At 39.8% G+C, this 25,508-nt stretch overlaps 1 protein-coding gene and 1 long non-coding RNA gene across 3 annotated transcripts; one reads left to right on the top strand and one right to left on the bottom strand.

The window, feature by feature from the left end:
• Positions 1-689: 689 nt before the first annotated feature.
• On the bottom strand, positions 690-20,942 carry LOC121553512 (cysteine-rich protein 3). Of its 2 annotated transcripts, none has more exons than XM_041866661.1 (7): positions 20,805-20,942; positions 17,024-17,118; positions 13,132-13,189; positions 9,651-9,776; positions 3,162-3,236; positions 2,745-2,839; positions 690-1,560 (listed from the first exon to the last, which is right to left on the bottom strand). In XM_041866661.1, exons 1-7 carry the CDS (start codon positions 20,845-20,847, stop codon positions 1,408-1,410), a joined length of 645 nt encoding a protein of 214 aa, XP_041722595.1. In that variant the 5' UTR covers positions 20,848-20,942; the 3' UTR covers positions 690-1,407. The 2 variants fall into 2 exon arrangements, with proteins under 2 accessions (XP_041722595.1, XP_041722596.1); XM_041866662.1 differs by lacking the exon at positions 20,805-20,942 and adding an exon at positions 17,303-17,381.
• Positions 20,943-21,969: 1,027 nt separating this feature from the next.
• Positions 21,970-24,977, top strand: LOC121553701. Its single transcript, XR_005997563.2, has 4 exons — positions 21,970-22,068; positions 24,272-24,339; positions 24,524-24,637; positions 24,768-24,977. It is a non-coding gene; the product is annotated as an uncharacterized LOC121553701 (long non-coding RNA).
• Positions 24,978-25,508: the final 531 nt, after the last annotated feature.

Here is a 25,508-nt window from a genome sequence, read left to right on the forward strand (position 1 = left end):
TGTGTCTATTATTTTAATGTATCATTCTAGGAAAAGTTTGGCTGGATCGCAAGTTTTGGAAATGACGGATATCCCTCTCAAATCAAAGGACAACGTTGAGGTGGAAAATGGATACTAAGATTCTTTCTGTATGTATTTTTGATATGCCCAAATGTGCACCAACAATTTAAGAGAACAGCTTTTCAAGTAACCTCATTGTACACTGAATGTAGAAAACATTATGAACACCTGCTCTTTCCATGACATTGACTGACCAGGTGAATCCAGATGAAAGCTATGATCCCTTATTGATGTCACCTGTTAAATCCACTTCAATCAATGTAGATTAAGAAAGTGTAGATGCCTTGAGACAATTGAGACATGGACTGTGTATGTGTGCCATTCAGAGGGTGAATAGGCAAGACAAAATATTTAAGTGCCTTTCAACGGGGTATGGCAGTAGGTGCCAGGCACACCGGTTTGTGGTGTCAAAAACTGCAAAACGCTGCTGGGTTTTTTTACGCTCAACAGTTTCCCGTGTGTATCAAGAATGGTCCACCACGCAAAGGACATCCAGAAAATCCAGACAACTTTACATAACTGTGGGAAGCATTGGAGTCAACATGGGCCAGCATCCCTGTGGAATGCTTTTTACACCTTGTAGAGTCCATGCCCATGTTCTGAGGGTAAAAGGGAGGGGTGCAACTTAATATTAGGAAGGTGTTCTTTAATGTTTTGTACACTCAGTGTGTTTGCTACACATCAAAAACAACATTAAAACCTAGCACTGATCTTATAAAACAAGAGAAACGAGATACATGAGAACAAAAGATACAAGAGAAAGAGAAAGCCTGAAGTGTGAAGAATAATTAGAATTGTATTCGTCATATACAAATTATAATTTACACTTAATTCCAATATTACATTATCTTATTTAGAAAAGACTCCCTTTCTGTTTCATATAAACGAGGAACAAGATATTATCTTTGATAATGTATCATAACTCTTTATGCATTATTCCTCACCATTACCATTGGCAAATGTATGCAATCAATCCTTAATATTGAATATGAGCCTATTGTTAAATACATATTTTATGAATCAGTGTGCTAAGTAGGTTGTAAAAGTGATTTCAATATTCTTAATCATTACTACGTTAATACATTAGAATAAAATGCAGTCCGTTTTTTGTAAATATCCAGTCCGTGTGATATAATTTCTGTGACCATGAAAACAAATAAAGAAACATGACCTCATGTTGATCTGCGAGCGCGTGGTCGGTTCCATCGCAATACCTGTCAATTCAGTCAATGAATCACTTCAGTCACTCAATTCAGTAATTTCAGTCACTGATATGACCCCAAATCAAACCGAAACCCCAAACGAGGACTATTAACCAGAGTTTTCTATTGGCTATTCATCTCACTTTCAGTGTGTGGCTAGGACTGGCTGGCTGGGTATTTCAGTTTGCGCCATGCCTTCTTTCTCGTAGATGTAACAGCCCACGTTGCCGATGTTCACTCCTTTTGGTCCATATAGGATGCCGTAGCAAGGGACGTGGCAGTAAGGTATCCCTTCATGCTGCAGCAAGGGAAACATCAGCAATGTCATGTTTTAGTTTTTAATCTGATTGAGGTATTATTATTCTAAAACCCATTCTTTATCATGAGGCTTTATCATGACCCTAGACTACAGTTGTCAGAATAAGACATACATGAAGGGGCATTTAGCTCTTCTTAATTGCCCCTCCCTGAGGGGATGAATACACGTATATTGGTTTGATTCAGTCTGATTTAATTTACCAACATCAATGCATCTTCAGATTGTGTTATAAATCCATGTTGGCTTTGCATCCTGAAGATGCAAGAGACGTTAATAATAAAATTAATCAAATCACCTTACTTGCACATTTCATTACAAAAATACTGATGCGGGTCTTAAAAGCACCCCTGGCTTCTATCATCTACAGGTTCCCAAACTTTTTCACTCAGGCCGCCCTTCCCACAGCTCTGCAGTGGTCACTAGCTGGCACAGCCACAAAGTCATAACATCTGATTTTAATCCTAATCCTAACCTTAAAGGGATACTTCGAGATTTTGGCAATGAGGCCCTTTAACTACTTCCCCAGAGTCAGATGAACTTGTGAATACCATTTTTATGTCTCTGCGTGCGGTTTGAAGGAAGTTGCTAACTAGCGCTAGCGCAATTGCTAACTAGCGTTAGCGCAATGACTGGAAGTCTATGGGTATATGTAGATACCCATAGACTTCCAGTCATTGCGCTACGCTAGTTAGCGTTGGCTCACAAAACTACCTCTTACTTCCTTCAAACTGGACACAGAGACATAAAAATGATATCCACAAGTTCATCTGACTCTGGGGAAGTAGATAAAGGGCCTCATTGCCAAAATCTAGAAGTATTCCTTTAACCCTAAACTTATCCACACTGCTAACCCTAATGCCTAACCCTAACCTTAAATTAAGCCAATTTTGACTTTGCAGCTGGCCCATCTAGCAGAAATCACTCAGGTCTGGCTCCAGGGCAAAATTCATGACAATAAACGTCAACCTGCGTTTTAAAGCTAATTTCTTGCAATTCTACACATTTTGCCATGTCTTATGTGTGTTTATGTGATATCTGAGTGACTCAAAAATTACAACAAAATCAATGGGCAAAGAAAACCTAGCTAAAAGAACGTTAGCTGACATGGGCTCACCCAACAGTTTGGGAACCACTGATCTACAGTAATAATGTGGATGTAATACCTCAGCATGTCCACCAGAGGTCAGTGTCTTCTTACACCTCTCACAGCGCAGGCAGGGTCTGTGCCAGTTCCTACCCAGGGACATCACCTTCTCTGCTGCAGAGACACACAGATAAACACGTCGCTACGACCACCTCATTCAGCTGGCATGTCAGGATAATTAATAACCAGTGCACATGGTTCTGTGAACTCAGTTGGTAAAAACATGGCGATTGCAACACTAAGGTCGTGGGTTCAATTCCCACAGGGAATCACATACCAAAAATGTATGCACTCACTGTACTGTATGTCGCTTTGAAAATATAAAGGTCTGCTAAGAGAACGACCTATCAGTACAAGTCCATTGTAGTAGACAACATAGAAAATAAACATAAGAAAGCAAATGTTGAAAATAATAACTATTTAAAAAAATGCATACCAAAATAGACCACTTTTCCGCAGCCAGGACAGAGTGAGGTCTCTCCAGCAAATGTCCTGGTCTGAGGGGGAAGAACTGGGAAAACAACAGTGACTGGAGGTTATTCATAAATTCACCCCACATAAACTCATATGTTAACCCCACAGAAACTTGCAGATTGTATTCCTCCAACCAGACAGCAAATATAAGGACAAACCACTGCAACAGACACAAACTCAACATACTAGTGACCAAGTCCAGCTGCTACTGTAAAATAAATGTAATCTGCTACTTTACAGATTTATTCAATATACACAATTTATCTATTCACGTTAACCACACATAAACCCACAGTTTGCAGTTTGAATAGTAACGTCATGTGATACATAGCAAAAAGGTTGGATGTACAGTACCAGTCAAAAGTTTTAGAACACCTACACATTCAAGGGTTTTTCTTAATTTTTTACATTGTAGAATAATAGTGAAGACATCAAAACTATTAAATAACACATATGGAATCATGTTGTAACCAAAAAAAGTGTTAAACAAATCAAAATATTTTATATTTAAGATTCTTTAAATAGCCACCGTTTGCCTTGATGACAGCTTTGCACACTCTTGGCATTCTCTCAACCAGCTTCACCTGGAATGCTTTTCCAACAGTCTTGAAGGAGTTCCCACATATGCTGAGCACTTGTTGGCTGCTTTTCCTTCACTCTGCCGTCCGACTCATCCCAAACCATCTCAATTGGGTTGAGGTCAGGGGTTTGTGGAGGCCAGGTCATCTGATGCAGCACTCCATCACTCTCCTTCTTGGTAAAATAGCCCTTACACAGTGTGGAAGTGTGTTAGGTCATTGTCCTGTTGAAAAACAAATGATAGTCCCACTAAGCCCAAACCAGATGGGATGGCGTATCGCTGCAGAATGCTGTGATAGTGCGCCTTGAATTCTAAATAAATCACAGACAGTGTCACCAGCAAAGCACCCCCACACCATAACACCTCCTCCATGCTTTACGGTGGGAACTACACATGCAGAGATCATCCGTTCACCCACACCGCGTCTCACAAAGACATGGCGGTTGGAACCAAAAATCTCAAATTTGGACTCCAGACCAAAGGACACATTTCCACTGGTCTAATGTCCATTGCTCATGTTTCTTGGCCCAAGCAGGTCTCTTCTTCTTATTGGTGTCCATTAGTAGTGGTTTCTTTGCAGCAATTCGACCATGAAGGCCTAATTCACACAGTCCCCTCTGAACAGTTGATGTTGAGATGTGTCTGTAACTTGAACTCTGTGAAGCATTTATTTGGGGTGCAATTTCTGAGGCAGGTAACTCTAATGAACTTATCCTCTGCAGCAGAGGTAACTCTGGTGGCTAGTTTCATCAAAGTTCTTGACATTTTCCGTATTGACTGACCTTCATGTCTTAAAGTAATGATGGACTGTCGTTTCTCTTTGCTTATTTGAGCTGTTCTTGCCATAATATGGACTTGGTCTTCTACCAAATAGGGCTATCTTCTGTATACCCCCCTATCTTTTTTTTTTTTTTTTTTTTTTTGTTAGGGGGGATGGATCAGCTTAATATTGCAGATAGATTGCATCTTCTATCAATGTAATTGTCTGCATCACTTCCAATCCCCCATGTTTATTTTTATATATATATTCCCCTTTATTACTTTTCAACCCCACCATCCTTTCCCTACTTGGAGTAAATTAGTGAACAACAACGCCCAGGCCTCTACTTCCGGTCTATACTTACTATCTACACCTTATGGACAGAGTTAATTTTACAATAATTCTATATCTATATATATATATATATATATATATATATATATTTATTTATTTTTTTGCTCCTGAACTTCTTCTACTCTCAACCTCTCCGATCATTTTCATGATGTCCATCCGGTTTGCTTCTAAATGCCATATCTTTCCAACTGTGCTCTTTCCCAAAAGCTCCCAACATACAACCTATATACTTATTATGGACACAGTATGCTTACATTATTAGCTATCTTTGTTATTATTTGTTGTTATTTGTTATTAGTCCCATCCTTCAACTCTATTCAATACCTCCCATCTATCTCTTAACACCATCCATATAGGATTTCTATTTGCCATATATATTTCAACCGTACTGTGATGTTTTACAAAAGTTCTGAACCTTTCTATTCTCATTGCTTCTACAGATTGTGAATTAAAAATAAACATTTTTGCTAAAAGTATTATTATATTATTGATTGATTGACTATGACTTTTCAGATCACCCAGTAATGCTATCTGCAAGGTTAGTTCCAGGTAAATATTGCAATCCTTTAGCCATTCCTGGACCCGTGTCCAAAAAACAAGCTACAAATGGACAGAACCAAAACAAATGATCTAATGATTCTATCTCTTCACAGCAAAATCTGCAGAGCTGGGAAGATTGTATCCCCCATATAAATAACATTCTATTGGTAGCAAGAATTTTATATAATAATTTAAATTGAAAGATTCTAATTTTTGAATCCGGTGTCGTTTTGCGTGTCAGTTCATAAACACTATGCCATGGGATCGGTACGTCAAAGATCTCTTCCCAACTATTTTGCAATCTATATGGGACGGCTGTCAATCCTTTGGTCCTTAAGTGAAACTGATATACTTTTTTATTTATCACAGTTTTCCTTAACCAATTATGTTCTTTAATGCAAGGCCGACAGACAAGTTCCTTACTTTCTCCCCCTTCAACTTTCCTCTTCCACTTTTGCGGTAAGGCTGCAATTATTTGGTTGTAATTTTGGGTAGAGCAGACATTTCCATATGTTTTTGTTAGCTGCATGTGCGACATAACTCCACCAGTCCTACCGATGATATCATTTACGAAGATTATACCTTTTTTAAACATTCTGTCAAAAAATAAAGGTTTTTTGTCAATTAATATATTTGAATTTAACCACAATATTTGTTGCATTATTTGTTCTGTCGTTTCTGGAGGATTAAATTGAAATTGAAACCAACTTTCTATGCCTTGTTTTAGAAATAGTGACATTTGGGAGATTATTTCCTTTTCAAATAACTGAAAGTGAGAGGTTGTAATCTGAATAAAGGGAAAAAGGCCTTTCTTGAACAGTGGGTGAGACAATCTTACTAATTTGCTTGAGAACCAGTTCGGATTTAAGTATAACTTTTGGATGACTGAAGATTTTAGTGATAGGTCTAATGCTTTAATATTTAATAATTTCTGTCCTCCGAATTCATATTCATTATATAAATATGCTCTTTTAATTTTGTCTGGCTTGCCGTTCCAAATAAAATTGAATATTTTTTTCTCATATAATTTAAAAAACTGTTTGCTAGGCGTAGGCAAGACCATAAGCAAATAGGTAAACTGGGATAATACTAAAGAGTTAATCAGGGTGATTTTTCCACAAATTGACAGGTATTTTCCTTTCCATGGTAGTAAGATCTTATCTATTTTTGCTAACTTTCTATTAAAATTTATTGAAGTGAGATCATTTATTTCCTTTGGGATATGTATTCGAGTATATCTACATCACCATCAGACCATTTTATTGGTAAACTACATGGTAATGTAAAAATTGTATTTTTTAGTGATCCAATACGTAATATAGTACATTTGTCATAATTTGGTTTTAATCCAGAGAGGTTAGAAAATGTATCTAGATCCTCTATGAGGCTGTGGAGGGATTCTAGTTGTGGATCTAAAAGAAAACATGAATCATCTGCATACAATGACACCTTTGTTTTTAAGCCCTGTATTTCTAATCCTCTGATATTATTATTGGATCTGATTTTAATAGCTAACATCTCAATGGCCACAATAAATAGATATGCCGATAGTGGACAACCTTGTTTCACTCCTCTTGACAGTTTAAAACTTTCTGAGAAATAGCCATTATTTACTTTTTACACCTAGGGTTACTATATATGATTTTGACCCATTTTATAAGAGATTCTCCAAAATTGAAATGCTCCAGGCATTTATATATAAATTCCAGTCGAACTTTATCAAATGCCTTTTCGAAGTCTGCTATGAATAGCAGGCCTGGTTTCCCATATTTTCCATAGTGTTCTATTGTTTCCAATACTTGCCTTATATTATCTCCAATGTATCTTCCATGTAAAAAACCTGTCTGATTAGAATGAATAATATCCGACAATACCTTTTTAATTCTATGCGCTATACATTTTGCTAGGATTTTTGCATCACAACACTGAAGTGTAAGTGGCCTCCAATTTTGTAAATTGACTGGATCTTTATATTTTCCACTTGTATCCTGTTTCAGTAATAATGAGATCAGACCTTCTTCTTGAGTGTCAGATAATCTACCATTTACATAGGAGTGGTTAAAACATGCTAATAACGGTCCTCTTAGTATATCAAAAAAGGTTTGGTATACCTCGATTGGTATGCCATCCAACCCTGGAGTTTTCCCGGACTTAAAGTCTTTAATTGCATCCAGAAGTTCCTCCTCTGTAATTTCACCTTCACATGAGTCTTTCTGTGTGGCTGTTAATTTGACATTATCAATAGAAAAAAATCTCTACAATTAGCTTCAGTTAGAGGAGATGGAGGCGACTGAAAAGAAAACATATGCTTAAAATACTTTGTTTCTTCCTTCAAAATATCATTAGGTGAATTATGGGTGACTCCGTCAATTGTAACCAGTTTCATTAAGTTCTTTTTGGTAGCATTCCTATGTTGAAGATTAAAAAAGAATTTTGTGCATTTTTCCCCATATTCCATCCAGTTTGCTTTATTTTTATAATATATTACATTTGATCTTTCTTGAATAAGTTTTTCCATTTCTTTTTGTTTTTCCTCTAATTTATTCTGAGCCTCTATGTTACAGTTTTTATTGCCATCTATCTGTTCTGTTAGACTTTCTATTTCCTTTCTTAGTATAAACTCTTTTGACCTAAATTGCTTTTGTTTTCGAGATGAGTACTGAATTGCATGGCCTCTAAAGGCACATTTAAAGGTGTCCCATACAATAAGGGTATTCGCTGTACCTATGTTATGTTGGAAAAAGTCAGTTATAAATTCCTTTGTTCTAATTATAAATAAATTATCATCTAATAGGCTTTGATTAAATTTCCAATACCCCCCTATCTTGTCACAACACAACTGATTGGCTCAAATGCATTAAGACGGAAAGAAATTCCACAAATGAACTTTTAATAAGGCATATCTGTTAACGGAAATGCATTCCAGGTGACCACCTCATGAAGCAAAGCTGTCATCAAAGCAAAGGCTGGCTATTTGTTTAACACTTTTTTTGGTTACTACATGATTCCATATGTGTTATTTCATAGTTTTGATGTCTTCACTATTATTCTACAATGTAGAAAATAGTAAAAATAAAGAAAAACCCTTGAATGAGTAGGTGTGTCCAAACCTTTGACTGGTAGTGTATGTTTTTTATCAAAAGGCAAAGCTTCAACAGATTATAAATCATTATAATCATGACATCGATCAATCGGCAACTCCCCCACCCCTTCTTTCAAAATAATGTGAATCTCCAAAGGAAATGCTAAACCCAACAAAAGGTGGAGAATATCTTTTAAAAAGATTTGTTGGTCAATCTTGTAATCAGAGATGGTTGTTTAAAGGCATAGAGTTAGACATCTCTTGTGCTGCAAATCACTTCAAAGTTCATCAATGGTCATGATTTAGAGGGTTTATATTTTATAAATGTACCTTAAATACAAGTCAGCCTTTTATATAACTCAAAGTAATGTGTCAATGTTACATGGAACATTGCGTCCCTTGTCACATGTGCAGTGTCACTAACAAAATTGGCCCGTCTCTCGGAAAAGCCTCATTAAGGGAAAATATTTCAGGAAGTGAGCCAATCAATGCTGGCCAATGAAAATTCCTCATTCCTCCCCAAGTGACGAAGAGAGAGAGGGTCATTACAAGTGTGTGTGTGTTTGCAGGTGTGTGTGTGTGTGTGTGTGCGTGCAAGTGTGTGTTTGTGTGTGAAACAAGACAGTCATTACAACTGTTTGGTGGTGAGTAACCCTCTCTCTACTCCATTTATGTTGCTATATTTAACCCTTAATGGTCAAACTTCAATCAATCAATCACATTTTATTTATAAAGCCCTTTTTACATCAGCAGATGTCACAAAGTGCTATACAGAAACCCAGCCTAAAACCCCAAACTGCAAGCAATGCAGATGTAGAAGCACTTGGAGTACTTGGCAAGGCCAGTTTATTTGAGCAGCCCTGATTAAAAGGACTGGTTCCTGTGTGTGTGTGTGTGTTTGTATGAATGTGTGTGTATGTGTGTGTGCGCGTGTGTGTGAGGTTGTGAGAGCTAAGGAGGGTATTTGTTTTTCATCAAGACAATATGCTACTCTAAGCTCCCTTAATTAATAATACCACTACTCCCCCTCCGTCGCTTTAGCCTGGTCCCAAATCGATTTGTGCTGTCTTGCTCAACTGCTATGGTCATTGTTTAGCATGACAAACAGATCTGGGATCAGGCTACCGTCCCTTGCCTTTGGGCTGGTTCCAGGTGACCTGCATGGTGGTCCATGGTGTGGTGGGGGATCCCTCTGAGGGGCAGTCGAAGGTGGGTTGAGGAGTGTCGTAGATGTAGGAGCCTGCCCCTCCGATGTTCACACCTGGAGGAGAGGAGAGGAGAGGAGAGGAGAGGAGAGGAGAGGAGAGGAGAGGAGAGGAGAGGAGAGGAGAGGAGAGGAGAGGAGAGGAGAGGAGAGGAGAGGAGAGGAGAGGAGAGGAGAGGAGAGGAGAGGAGAGGAGAGGAGAGGAGAGGAATTTGGTTGCCAGTGTTTTATTTTAAAAAATGAAACTTTTTAAGCCCCAGTAGAGGTCCTACTACATAACTTCCATCTTGGATGATAAACAGAAAACAGAGGAGGAAGAGGCCAAGGGGAAATGCCTGTTGTTTTTCAGTTGGGTTTGAGGTTCCTTTATTTAAACATCCAGAACCAAACCACGACCCCATCCTACCCAAACCACCAGAGGCACACACATTCCAGACAAATTCCTTGTTTCTGTATGTATGGATTGGGTCAACTCAACTGTAATGTAGGATGATCTCATTCTTTATGGATAATCTATGAAGCTACTCAAAATCATTTTCTTAGATATGAGTGGAAGTTTGTAAGATATGTAACCCACTTTACATTTAGCTTCCCCAGTCTAATTACCCTCCCCTATGTATTGGCCCCCTAACTGATAGAACCAAGGTCCCATCTAGGAAATTAGATGTTGCCGCCTAACTTTCTCCTCCAGGTTCTGTGGCAACCCCACAACAATCATGTGATATGCAGGCATTGTAATATTAGGTTGGTGGTTGCCTCTGTAGTCATTTTTTCAATAGAGTGACTAAGACCTTTGGTTTCGAAACATTGCACTCAATAAACTGTGGTAGCTTTCAACAGTGTGTGGATATCTATCTTTCTTTCAGTTCTTCAATAAGCTCCTGGGTTCATACACTACTAAACGATTAAAGCATCACATTGGGGAATAATCCAATTAAAGTCTTAGTAGTGAAATCATGTCTGTCTCCTGTCCGAACTGCACCCTATTCCCTTTATAGTGCACTACATTTGACCAGGGCCCATAGGGCTTTGGGCAAAAGTAGTGCACTATACAGGGAATAGGGTGCCAATAGAGATGCGCGCCATGTCATAATTACCCAGAATAATACCTATATTTCTAAGTACACCCCCGCTGTAGTCAGACAAAAATGTTATAATGAGCTTATAAAATCCCCTTTTGTGGTTCTTTTTACTTTTAAAAGGGAAGCACCTAAGATTACATCAGAGTTCATTCATGCATTCATAAACCCAAAGTTGTATGTATTTCTTCCATTGCGTAGACCTACGTGATGTAATGTGGTGCGGTGTGATGTGTACACCAAAATTATGAATCAACTTTTTTAATGGCACACACAAATCATAGGATTTTGGGGTGGTCCAAATTTTTGTCAAAGATTTCATTAACTTTGAAACAAGGCCAACTTCTTAATCAACTTTGAAATTTAAGCAACTTTAAGAAATGAGGTCCACCTGGTTAGGAGTAGCGATTGAATAGGCTCTGGCCAGGCAGCATTACACCAGGGCAGGAGGTCATTATGGATCTATAAATATCCATCTGGGCCCCTGAGGAGGTCATGCACTTTGCTGCATGGGAAATGCCTTGTATGACCGTATAGTATCTGTGTGATGAAATGGTATAATGTTTTTAACATTGTTTACTTATTCAATCAACTACTTTTATGGCTGTTTGTGTGAGTTGGGAAAGAAGTGCATTTGTGCTACTGTATGTAGTGTGTGCGTGAGTAGTGTGTACTGGGTATAGTGTAAAACATTTTTTATCAGCAGCACTGAGTATCCAAGACAATTTCCCCTTCTGGGACAATAAAGTTTACCGCATCCTATATGGCACACTATAGCCATTCTTCCTCATCATATACAGTACCAGTCAAAAGTTTGGACACACCTACTTATTCCAGGGTTTTTCTTTATTTTGACTATTTACTACATTGTAGAATAATAGTGAAGACATCAAAACTATGAATTAACACATATGGAATCATGTAGTAACCAAAAAAGTGTTAAACAAGATTCTACAAAGTAGCCACCCTTTGCCTTGATAACAGCTTTGCACACTTTTGGCATTCTCTCAACCAGCTTCATGAGGTAATCACCTGGAATGCATTTAAATTAACAGGTGTGCCTTGTTAAAAGTTAATTTGTGGAATTTCTTTCCTTCTTAATGCGTTTGAGCCAATCAGTTGTGTTGTGACAAGGTAGGGTTGGCATTCAGAATATAGCCCTATTTGGTAAAAGACCAAGTCCATATTATGGCAAGAACAGCTCAAATAAGCAAAGACAAACGACAGTCCATCATTACTTTAAGACATGAAGGTCAGTCAATCCGGAAAGAAAAAACCATAAAGCGCTATGATGAAACTGGCTCTCATGAGGACCGCCACAGGAAAGGAAGACCCCAAGTTACCTCTGCTGTAGAGGATAAGTTCATTAGAGTTAACTGCACATCAGATTGCAGCCCAAATAAATGCTTCACAGAGTTCAAGTAACAGACACATCTCAACATCAACTGTTCAAAGGAGACTGCGTGAATCAGGCCTTCATGGTCGAATTGCTGCAAAGAAACCACTACTAAAAGACACCAATAAAAAGAAGAGACTTGCTTGGGTCAAGAAACACGAGCAATGGACATTACACTGGTGGAAATCTGTCCTTTGGTCTGATGAGGTCTTTGGTTCCAACCGCCGTGTCTTTGTGAGATGCAGGGTAGGTGAACGGATGATCTCTGCATGTGTGGTTCCCACCGTGAAGCATGGAGGAGGTGTGATGGTGCTTTGCTGGTGACACTGTCAGTGATTTATTTAGAATTCAAGGAACACTTAACCAGCATGGCTACCACAGCATTCTGCAGCGATACGCCATCCCATCTGGTTTGCGCTTAGTGGGACTATCATTTGTTTTTCAATGACCCAAAACATACCTCCAGGCTGTGTAAGGGATATTTGACCAAGAAGGAGAGTGATGGAGTGCTGCATCAGATGACCTGGCCTCCACAATCACCTGACCTCAACCCAATTGAGATGGTTTGGGATGAGTTGGACCGCAGAATGAAGGAAAAGCAGCCAACAAGTGCTCAGCATATGTGGGAACTCCTTCAAGACTGTTGGAAAAGCATTCCAGGTGAAGCTGGTTGAAAGAATGCCAAGAGTGTGCAAAGCTGTCATCAAGGCAAAGGGTGGCTACTTTGAAGAATCTAAAATATATTTTGATTTGTTTAACACTTTTTTGGTTACTACATGATTCCAGATGTGTTATTTCATAGTTTTGATGTCGTCACTATTATTCTACAATGTAGAAAATAGTAAAAATAAAGAAAAACGCTTGAATGAGTAGGTGTGTCCAAACTTTTGACTGGTACTGTATTTGTGATGAGGCTTTTTTAACAGTAATCTCTTACCTTTGGGTCCAAAGAGAGTTCCGTAGCATGGTTTGTGACAGTAGGGCAGTCCATCATGCTGAAAGACAGAGAATGTCTAATATTAACACATAATATATTATCATAAGTAATAGCTGAATATGATTAATTAATAAAAACAAAAATAAACTGTTTACTGAAGCTGAAACTACTGAAATAGTTCAGAATTCACTGAAATTGAACTTTACAGTCAGTCAGCGTCAGTATAAAGCATTGGGTTTAAACCAATCAGACAGCGGTTATATTTCAGGAATGTGACCGCTGACCGGTCACTGGCATCATCACAAATCGCACCCTATTACATTTATAGGCTCCCGAGTGGCGCAGCGGTCTAAGGCACTGCATCTCAGTGCTTAAGGCGTCACTACAGACCCCCTGGTTCAATTCCAGGCTGTATCACAACCGGCCGTGATTGGGAGTCCTGTTGGGTGGCGCACAATTGGCCCAGCGTCGTCCGGGTTTGGCCGGTGTAGGCTGTCATTGTAAATAAGAACTTTATTTAACTGACTTGCCTAGTTAAATAAAAATAAAATAAATAAATAGCGCACTGCTTTTGACCTGGGCCATAGGGCAGCCTTTGTCTTTCAAATGTATACAAATGCCTTCTCCTCCTGACCCCTTCAAGTTAATTATGGAGGAGCTCTCTCTGTCAGTCCTAAAATGGATTGGGCCGAGCAGAGCAGAGAGATCCTTCCAACCCAAATTCCTGTCAAACACCTCCCCAATTCAGACTTTCATTTGAGCAAACTGCTTCCATATGCTCTAGCTAGCTCCCTCGCATTTCGGGGCATGAACTGGCCCATAAAACAATATTTAGACAACTAACACCCGTCTGATAGGAGGATAGGAGAGATTTAGGATGCTGTGACCTCAGCAGGCTCTTGTGTGTGTGTGATATATGTGTGTGTGTGTCCTCAAGCAGAATAGTATTTAATTACTCTATAAACTCCCTTACGCTTCAAGAACAACAAAGTAAGAAAAACCCAAGCTCCAAAGAAGATTCTCTGTAGCTCAGCTGGTAGAGCACGGCACTTGTAACGCCAAGGTAGTGGGTTTGATCCCCGGGACCACCCATACACAAAAAAATGTATGCACACATGTCTGTAAGTCACTTTGGATAAAAGCGTCTGCTAAATGGCATATTATTATATTCTCCAAAAACACTGAAGTCACTCTCTAATTAAATACTCTTTGGTGCCAAAGTTGTTCACTGCGTAAAAAGCTTTAGATCATCCCAGTATAACATATAAGGTTAATACATTGTCAGAAACAGTGGTAACACCGTGTAGGTACATATTCATAAATGGCATTTACAGTGGAATTGTTTGCGGGTCAATTGCATTGATGTGGACACAGGGCTCTAAACTGTGCGACCTGGTGTTTTAATTTGTGAGCACCATGCGACAAAAAACAAAACAAATATTTTGTACATTTATTTTTCATAATCATTTTTGTAATGATAAGGCCTCACTGTACCATAGTTTCCCGAGCGTAGATTCATTAGCGTCATGCTTGCACCATTAATACAGCAAAAACTGACCATAGGGTAACATTTAGAAAGCAAAAAAAAAAGCTATAGTATTCCAAAATACGCACATGATTTTGATAGTGAATCACTGCATGTGTCGCATATACACACTGTTAACTTCAAAGTTAAATCATCACTTCGTGTATACAGTGTCTTGCAAAAGTATTAACCCCCCTTGGTGTTTTTCCTATTTTGTTACATTACAACCTGTAGTTTAAATTGATTTTTATTTGGATTTCATGTAATGGACATACACAAAATAGTCAAAATTGGTTAAGTGAAATTTAAAAAATAACTTATTTCAAAAAATTCTTTAAAATAAATAACGGAAAAGTGGTGCATGCATTTGTATTCACCCCCTTCGCTATGAAGCCCCTAAATAAGATCTGGTGCAACCAATTACCTTCAGAAGTCACATAATTAGTTAAATAAAGTCCAGCTGTGTGCAATCTATGTGTCACATGATCTGTCACATGATCTCAGTATGTATCCATCTGTTCTGGAATAAATGGAATGGTATCAAACACAGGTATGGTAAATGATAGGGGACATCTTGAATCAGGTAGACAGGTATGGTAAATGATAGGGGACATCTTGAATCAGGTAGACAGGTATGGTAAATGATAGGGGACATCTTGAATCAGGTAGACAGGTATGGTAAATGATAGGGGACATCTTGAATCAGGTAGACAGGTATGGTAAATGATAGGGGACATCTTGAATCAGGTAGACAGGTATGGTAAATGATAGGGGACTACTTCTGATACGTTTATTTCTGGGATTTGCTTATTTGCTTATCTGACTGTGTGGATGAGGCATCCTTTAACAGGTACGGTTACTATGACTGTACAGTATAGCTGCTTTCTTTCATTTTACAGGATATACTGTGCATGACTAGGCAGAAGTGTGGGGTCCTGGGGGATCATACAATATGATTACACTGTTAATACTGTACTAGGAATAACATAACCCTACACTTTCTAGGTACTAATGGAATTACTTCGTTTCAAACATCTGGGCTCATATTCACAAAGAGTCTCAAATTAGGAGTGCTGATATAGCCTCGGTTTTGCCTTTTAGATCATAATGAATGAAGATTACATGGACAGGGGGACCTGATCCTAGATCAGCACTCCTACTCTAAGATGTTTTGTGAATACTGGCCCTGACCCTTACTGAAGTCGTAATACTTGCATTCCCCAACCCTTCGTTATTTCCATCCATCATCCTCAGTGTCATATTTGCCTTGAGGAAGAAGCACCCTGGTGAAACAAGAGACAAATCCTCTTGACCGTTCCATTAAACATTCACTCGAATTAGAGACGTCCCCTGAGCTAACATTCCATTCCACTACTGGGCTGGCTAACTGCCATGCTTAGGGGAGGACACACTGTGTTTGTGTGTGTGTGTGTGTGTGTGTGTGTGTGTGTGTGTGTGTGTGTGTGTGTGTGTGTGTGTGTGTGTGTGTGTGTGTGTGTGTTCATGTCTGTGAGATGGGGGTGCAGTCAGATATACAAGTCCTAGATTCTGAACTAGAACGATTCAGCTCAGTGAGCTAGAAAATTCCCTAAGTCTTCTGAGTCTTCTGAGCGGGACAATGAAAGGTGGTATGACACAGGCTGCGTTCTAAATGTCACCATATTCCCTATATAGTGCCCTATGTAGTGCCCTATATTCACTGTAAGTTATCGTAAAAACAACAGGATTTTATTTTTACAGTGTAGGGAATATGGTGCCACGCAGACACAGTAGAAAGAATCTGGGTCACGATGCCTGGTGAGGGATCGGAGTGGACAAAGGATGAGTGTCAGATTATTCTAAAGCCACGCTTTGGTTCACAGACCAGCTACAATCAAAGGGACCCACAAAGACATAGCCACTAATCAGTGTCATTCTTGAGATGATTGGAATTTCTAGGCCACTGAATTTCACAGCCACTGTTATCTGACTTCTACTGCAGATGCGCCACAGCAACTTTTACTTTGAGTTGATATATGGGTCTAAAAGCAACTCACTTAACTGACAACACCCCTTAGTTGTGATACAGTTTATGCTCAAATAGCTTTACATTGTATGGGGGTTAGTGGCCTGTCCTACTCCCTCCGTCCCCATGCAACCCCTTCCCTCTCTCTCCCATGCTCTTGTGTAGGATAGCACATTCTCTCTCTCTCTCTCTCTCTCTCTCCCTCTCTCTCTCCTTCCCTCTCTCCCTCCCTCCCTTCCTTCCTTCCTTCCTTCCTTCCTTCTGGGGTAAGTTAGCACACCCATTCCCTAACACTCTCTCTCTCGCTCTCCCTTCCTTCTCTCTCTGTAGATAGGATATTACGGCCACAGGGTTCCCTTTACCTCAGCGTGGTTGCCAGCCGACAGGGTCTTGTTACAGCGTTTGCATTTCAGGCAGAACCGGTGCCAGTTCTTTCCCAGCGAGCTCACTTTCTCAGCTGCAGGACAGAAAGAGAGAGAAAATGACAACAAAATATAAACAATGGAGTTATTGTTTCCAGTAATTAACATATTTTGTTGCACCCCTGAGTGAGAATGCTGTACAAATATAACTCCAATGTGGTTATAGTGCCTCATCAATTTAAAATGTATAGGGGACAGATAGGAGTAAAGATGCTACACCTAGAATCTCCCCCGTGTGGAAGCTAGGCTGCATTCAAAACCAATCTCCATCTCCCCCGGATCCCATTTCCCCGTAACATGGCGGAGACTAGCACTTGAGACTTTTACTTTCGGTTTTGTTCCACCAGCTTCAAACAGCTGTAAAAACTATATTTTTTGTTATTGAAAATATATTTCCCAGCAATTTAGATGGTACAATAATTCGCTACACTATTCAGTGCTTGTTTTCTCACACAAACTGAAATTGAGCGAACAGTGTAGAATTTTAGTAAACAGGAAATGACAGAGCGATTTCTACAATGGCCACTTGAGCCGATTTCCACTAGATAACACAGCCACAAGGTCAAAACAGCTTTCCCATTTTGAAAAAAACAATAGGCAAATATCACAGCCAATCACAACACTGGCAGGTTAGTAATACTGTGAAACACTATCATTCAACTATTACTGCAGATATATTATGGACATTTTCAGAAATTGCAATGCAATTGTTTTACTAAATGGTATCTGTAGCACCTTTAAACCTTAAATGGTTGAGCATTTTGCCATGTAGTCACTGCCAGTTTGGAAGCCTTTGTTAAGGCCTCTAGAAGTGCAAGAGATATAAAACATATTCATGAATATGCTTTAATGTTTGTAAACACTTTACCTAGCAGCCAACCTGCCTGCACTAATCCCCTATAATTACACTAAAATACTGTGAAATACAAACCCCTCCCCTCATTAATTAATTCATCCATTTATTTATTCATTAATTCATTTACATTTACATTTTAGTAATTTAGCAGACGCTCTTATCCAGAGCGACTTACATTTATTCCGATTATGGTACCGTCTACATTTTTACAGTATAATACAGTCAATATTACAGTATTGTACCTTACACAGTACTTGCTTTGATACCGTATTTATATTACAGTAGGTGTACTGTAATATTAAATACAGAATTTTACTTCCCACCAAGCTGCCTGTAAGCTACTGTCAAAATCACGGTAACCCCTTTACAGTGTACATTGCATTCGGAAAGTATTCAGACCCCTTGACTTTTTCCACATTGTTACATTACAGCCCCCCCATCTATCTACACACAATACCCCATAATGACAAAGCAAAAACAGGTTTTTAGAAACTTTTGCAAATGTATAAAAAATAAATAAAAAAATTACATAAGTGTTCAGACCCTTTACTCAGTACTTTGTTGAAGCACCTTTGGAAGCGATTACAGCCTCGAGTCTTCTTGGGTATATGACGCTACAAGCTTGGCACACCTGTATTTGTGGAGTTTCTCCCATTCTTCTCTGCAGATCCTCTCAAGCTCTGTCAGGTTAGATGGGGAGCGTCGCTGCACAGCTATTTTCAGGTCTCTACAGAGATGTTCGATTGGTTTCAAGTCCCGGCTCTGGCTGTGCCACTCAAGGACATTCAGAGACTTGTCTCGAAGCCACTCCTGCATTGTCTTGGCTGTATTCTTAGGGTCGTTGTCCTGTTGGAAGGTGAACCTTCTCCCCAGTCTGAGGTCCTGAGCGCTCTGGAGCAGGTTTTCATCAAGGATCTCTCTGCACATTGCTCCGTTCATCTCCCAGTCCCTGCCGCTGAAAAACATCCCCACAGCATGATGCTGCCACCACCATGCTTCACCGTAGGGATGGTGCCAGGTTTCCTCCAGACGTGATGCTTGGCATTCAGGCCAAAGAGTTCAATCTTGGTTTCATCAGACCAGAGAATCTTGTTTCTCATGGTCTGAGAGTCTTTAGGTGCCTTTTGGCAAACTCCAAGCGAGCTGTCATGTGCCTTTTACTGAGGAGTGGCTTCTGTCTGGCCACTCTACCATAAAGGCCTGATTGGTGGAGTGCTGCAGAGATGGTTGTCCTTCTGGAAGGTTCTCCCATCTCCACAGAGGAACTCTAGAGCTCTGTCAGAGTGACCATCGGGTTCTTGGTCACCGCCTTGACCAAGGCCCTTCTCCCCGATTGCTCAGTTTGGCCAGGCGGCCAGCTCTAGGAAGAGTCTTGGTGGTTCCAAACTTCTTCCATTTAAGAATGATGGAGGCCACTTTGTTCTTGGGGATCTTCAATGCTGCAGATCTGTGCCTTGACACAACCCTGTCTCTGAGCTCTAAGGTCAATTCCTTCGACCTCATGGCTTGGTTTTTGCTCTGACATGCACTGTCAACTGTGGGACCTTATATAGACAGGTGTGTGCCTATCCAAATCATGTCCAATCAATTGAATTTACCACAGGTGGACTCCAATCAAGTTGTAGAAACATCTCAAGGATGTTCAGTGGAAACAGGATGCACCTGAGCTCAATTTCGAGTCTAATAGCAAAGGGCCTGAATACTTATGTAAACAAGGTATTTCTGTTTTTTGTTTTTTTTGCAAAGATTTCTAAAAACCTGTTTTCGCTTTGTCATTATGGGGTCTTGTGTGTAGATTGAAGAGGGAAAAAATTATTTAATCCATTTTAGAATAAGGCTGTAATGTAACAAAATGTGGAAAAAGTCAAGGGGTCTGAATACTTTCCGAATGCACTGTATATCTCCTTTTTGGAAAATTATACAAAGGGTTTCCTTTATGTTGTTTCACAGGGTAGGCTATAACCAACACAGACTTTGTACTCTACCCTCTCCCTGAAATGTTATTGGACATTTCGACCCCTCTCCCTCTGCCTATAACGGGTCACCACGCTCCAGCATAAATAAGGGTTCAATTTGCAGACAATAAATCAATAGACAAAAGTGTAACGTTATTTCAGCTCAGTTTTTCACTTCAAGTTAAAAACCTTGCGTTATAGCTATATTTTGCCCTGAAACAAATGTCTGAAAGAGACGAGAGTGAAAACAACCAAGAGCTGCAGCCTATAGCCTCCTTCCTAATCATCAAGATTCAACAAGTGGTTTAACTGATATAACCCGTGTAACCTTGCCTATAGGTTACGTTAAAGTAAAGCTACCTTAAAGTAAAGGAACATGTCAAGTGTTAACTCATCCTCGTTGAATGTCTTTCAATAATCAGTCAACATTCCAGAGACATCTGGTAAAGAATGTATGCGCAATTTTCACCAAACGTCACCTTTACCGTGTGAAAAGAGTCCTATTTTATGATAACAAAGTCTTCACGTATAGCCTATTCTGACGGTTCTGGATGAAAAACTCTACGAATCCAACGTAATCAGTCGGTACAACTTGGCATTCACGCCTCCGCAGCCCGCCAACACTCTCGGGGTCCCCCCAATGCCAAACAGTTTACATAACACATATTTTTCTCCTCTTCACAAAGGCATTTGCAAGACATACAGGGTTTGGATTCAATTATATTCTATTCATATCTGCACAAATTCTCCCTACAATAACCATTTCAATTTTTTATTTAATTTTCATTTAGTTATCGTAAATCATTACCATCACCCTTAAAAATATGCAATCCAAATTCTCTGATCATCTTTAATATTCAGATTATTTTTCATTGGCGCGGGCTATACATTTACAAAAATTATTCCTTACCAAAAAACACATTTTTTGTGCATCTGGGGCACCTCGACGTCATTCTTCAACAAAGCTTTGTCCAGCTGATGATCTACTCCCACTCCAAAGACCTTAAAATTCGACCTGTGAGGTTGGCCTAATGATGCAGTGCCTTCAACTGTGTTCAACTTCAAGTAAAGGGACATCGGGGCTCCGCCTCCGAATGGGAGGTCTGGAGTAGGGTGCAGTTGACCCTAGATGCTGATCTTGGGCCAGTTTAGCATTTTCCCCACTTATTGTTAAGGTTTGGATTCAGGGAAGGGAAACTGATCCAAGATCTGTAGGCCTTCATAGGGGAAATTTCACCCCAGAGCAATGGGTGGTGTAGCCTACCGTGCCATCCTATTGAATGATCACACCCACTCTATTAAGAACAGGACATTGGAAACCTGTGGTACCCTGACATGAACCTGGGCTCGCGGCAGCAATCACCAGTGCTGTTGTGTCCATAACCAATTTATTTTGTAAGCCTACATGAGAAACATGTTTCCACCTGGGAAAGTGTAAAGGCATACCCTAACATCAACAATCAGAAACCCAGAATAAGCTAAATGTGTCGTTGAAACAAAAACATTTTACTGTATCCACTTTGCCCAGTGGAAAGAGGACCTCCCATCAGCATCAGCTCTCACAGACGAACTCAAATCAAGATGACGCTACAGTCAGGCCAATTTCCTCCAAGTTGCCTACAATCCGAACCGTGTGTGGCTATCTGTCCCCACTCAATGGACACCGCTATCACACACCACACAAACTGCGTATGATTGATACGATCGTAGACTTTGTAAAGAAATTATAGGAGCATCAAATCATGTTTATAAGGGTAGCCTAATGTTGATATTGGCTAATAACCCTATGGAATTTCCTGTGGTATTTAATTTATTCGTTGAAATTACTATTAATTTTACAGACTGTGGCTTTACGTTATCCTCTCATGAACAAATATCTTGGCATATTGATATTAAAAATATTAAAATTACATCAAAGGGTCTGCATTTTCTTTGACACAGAATTCATTCATTCAGGTCATTGTAATTGAACAAAATCACTGTCGCCAAGTCTACAACAGCCAATCAAAAGCCTTGGGAACAAGCGCCAAGGAACATGTGGGCAGTGATTTCCTGAATCCTGAGTGGTCCGACAATTTCCAAAGGTAGCGTCAAATCTATCTGTGGTAGCGGTGTTCACTGTACAGACAAGGCGGAAGATGTAGCCGGAGGCATTTGTTTGTTGTATAATGCATGTGAGTAGCAGTTGTGTATCTCTGTTTTAACCAATAGGCCTCAGTAAACAGCTGTAGGACTATTCGTGCCTTAGTCGCACTCGCACATAAGACGCGTTGCTACAGTGCAAACGGTGTCAAACGAGCAGGCTAAACTTCTAAAATCGGTTCATTTCGAATACAACTCCATGCACTGCACACGCGAACACATACATGTGGGCTTTTTATTCCCTGTTTCTGAAACACGATCAGTCATTAGCGGGGTCTAGTCTTTGCCACAATATGTAGGCTGTTTCCTCCAAACGTGGTCCTCACTCGCTGTTCCCCATCCCACCTCTGGCACAAAATTAGTTGGATGTTTTATTAAACTATTTAAAGGCACAGTCTGTTAGGTGTCTACTAATCTCAAGTAATTAATTAAATACATATGCTACCCCCTTTTTTGAAAAATATGACAAAACCTAAATACAACTGACATATATATATATATATAAAATATATATATATATATATATATATATATATATATATATATATATATATATATATATATATATATATAAATTACTTAAATAGCCATAACCTTATAACCAGGTCATATAATGAGTCTACACCATTGTTTTTGTTGTCATAGCAGACTGTAAAAAATTATGCATCAACTAAATTTAAGAAATAGCCTACACGTAACCTGTAACTTCAAAACATGTCTCTCACCTACTCTTCACCAGGGTCGCTCCAGTCTTGGTAGTGATGGCCAAACAGAGCTCAACACTGGGTTCTCCCTCTTGGCTCCCATCTCTACTCCTTCTACCTGACTTAAGACAGTCTCTTTGGTAAAAAAGTATATCAGTTGGGTCATTTCACACAAAATTTGCTAAGTCTGCTGTATGCAAGATACCTACCTGATTTACCAGACTTTGTAGCCCTGTATTACTAAGTGGATGCCTCAGCTGTGATGTGTTGTTTTGCCACTAAGTGGGGCTGTGGTACTGTGTTGTTTTGCCACTAGGTGGGGCTGTGGCACTGTGGTTCATGCGCCTTGTAGAAAAGTGAGCTGGGGATGATTACAATTTACTCCCTTTCTGTTGTTATGGTTGACTCCCTCTCAAAGATCTGATTGGTTTGGATTGGTATATACCATAGCGCTACAACTACATACTTCTGTCCCTCCCTGTTATGTTTAAAACGAAACCATAGGACTCAAAACAAATAATACACTGGGTGGTTCAAGCCCTGAATGCTGATAGCCTGACAGCCGTGGTATATCACGGGTATGACAAAACATTTACTTTTACTGTTCTAATTATGTTGGTAACCAGTTTATAATAGCAATAAGGGTCCTCAGGGGTTTGTGGTATATGGCCAAAATACCACAGCTCTTAGCCGTGGTATATTGGCCATATACCACACCCCCTCTGGCCTTATTGCTGAAATATATCGTAATGATACCACAATGCCCAGGCAGGAAGGGGGACAGAATCTGATAGGTGAAAATAATTAATTGTATCCATTCTGATCTGAATTTTTACATTCTGAACTAGGCCGATGATATTGGTATTCAAGGGGTTACATGGGCAGGGCTGGGGAGAGGTGCAGTCCCATCTCACTGTGTTGCATTTCTATGCAGGAAGCAATGCCTTTTGTTTAGGTGATAAGGCAATTCGCCCCATGGAACGATAGTGGAAAAATGGAGAAAAGGAGAGCGATAGAGGGAAGAATGCTAAACAAGCTGATGCTGCATTGCAGAGAAGGAGGTGGGGAGGAGGAGGGAAAATACTGGTAGTATTAGGCTATGCCCAGGGATTCCCTGTGTTTTGCCGTGTTTCTCCTAGCTAGGTTATTTTCCAGATGGGGTGCAAAGGCCCCAAATCAACATCCAGGGCATCTTTGACCAAAATTATCAATTGAAACCCATTAAAGCCAAATTATTTTAGGCAGGGGGAAAGTGTTGGTGTCAGCCCACTCCTCCCCTCCTATAATGTACAATGGTAGGGGAGACGCTGGTGTGTTGTCATCACAATGATTACACCCAGCTCTCTTGAAAAAGCCTTGATGATTATTATATTATTATAGTGTGTTATAAATATTGTATATTTCCCCACAGAGCTTGTCATACTTCATAGTAGAGTTCTTCAAACCTCCTGGCAAAACTCCGGAATGAAAATAGAATGATTGCTTTATACAGTCTCATTGTGTGAGAGAGAAATATGCTCTCTTTTCCTAGAACATGAAGCAGGATTGGAGAGACAGTTCCAACTGGAGAAAGGCTTTCTAATATGTGGGTATAAAAAGGTAAGTATCATTTACGGCCGTTGGGGTCTACAAACATTGCACGACTTTCCAAGCTGCGTAAATGTATTTCCAATTTTTTCCATAGTTGCGTAATTTTTTTCCCATTCCTAAGGTGCGTATATTTTTTTTAAGTGCCATGATGTTTTCAGACTGGGCTCATGGTAAAATGATTTCTCTTTGACAGGACCCCACATACTTTGAGTGGAGTTTCTGGAGTCACTTGGCTAGGAAGGCTCTGCAATGGACTCTGTTGGGCCATGCCGTGGTCTCCAGACTAGCCAGCTTCTTCGTTCCTAAGGTATAATATACAAGGAAAACACTAGCTGAAGTGGGACCTTAAAATGTTTTACCCCCATTTTTTTCTACAGACAAATTAGAACCAAAATATTGTAGCGTTGATGCTTTTTTGCTTTCCCCCTACCCACCAGTTCAGAGTGACATCTCTGTCGGCCTGCAGTGCGTTGCGGATTAAAGGAGTGGGCGTGGTCCTGGCCCATCTGGGCCTGTCATTGGCTGTTGCCCAGCTGCGTAAACCTGCCCTGTCCTGGAGCTGTGCCCTGCTGCTGCTCTCCACCCTCCACTTCTCTCTCTGTCTCTGTCTCTCTCTCTGTCTCTCTCTCTCTCAATTTAAGGGCTTTATTGGCATGGGAAACGTATGTTAACATTGCCAAAACAAGTGAAGTAGATAGTAAACAAAAGTGAAATAAACAATAAATATCAACAGTAAACATTACACTCAGAAGTTCCAAAATAATAAAGACATTTCAAATGTCATATTATGTATATTTACAGTGTTATAATGATGTGCAAATAGTTAAAGTACAAAAAGGAAAATAAATAAACATAAATAGGTTGTATTTACAATGGTGTTTGTTCTTCACTGGTTGCCCTTTTCTTGTGGCAGCAGGTCACAAATCTTGCTGCTGTGATGGCACACTGTGGTTTTTCACCCAGTAGATGAGGAAGTTTATCAAAATTGGGTTTGTTTTCGAATTCTTTGTGGATCTCTGTAATCTGAGGGAAATATGTGTCTCTAATATGGTCATACATTTGGCAGGTTAGGAAGTGCAGCTCAGTTTCCACCTCATTTTGTGGGCAGTGTGCACATAGCCTGTCTTCTCTTGAGAGCCAGGTCTGCCTACGGCGGCCTTTCTCAATAGCAAGGCTAT

This window comes from Coregonus clupeaformis, chromosome 37 (assembly GCF_020615455.1).
Source record: "Coregonus clupeaformis isolate EN_2021a chromosome 37, ASM2061545v1, whole genome shotgun sequence".
NCBI classification, from domain to species: Eukaryota; Metazoa; Chordata; class Actinopteri; order Salmoniformes; family Salmonidae; genus Coregonus; species Coregonus clupeaformis.

Coding starts and splice junctions, on each gene's coding strand:
- LOC121553512 (XM_041866661.1), bottom strand. CDS start 20,847: ATGACGTCGAGGTGCCCCAGATGCACAAAAAATGTGTTTTTTG. Junction 13,190..17,023: donor CGGCTGGCAACCACGCTGAG/GTAAAGGGAACC, acceptor TCTGTCTTTCAG/CATGATGGACTGCCCTACTG. Junction 1,561..2,744: donor CCTCTGGTGGACATGCTGAG/GTATTACATCCA, acceptor CCCTTGCTGCAG/CATGAAGGGATACCTTACTG.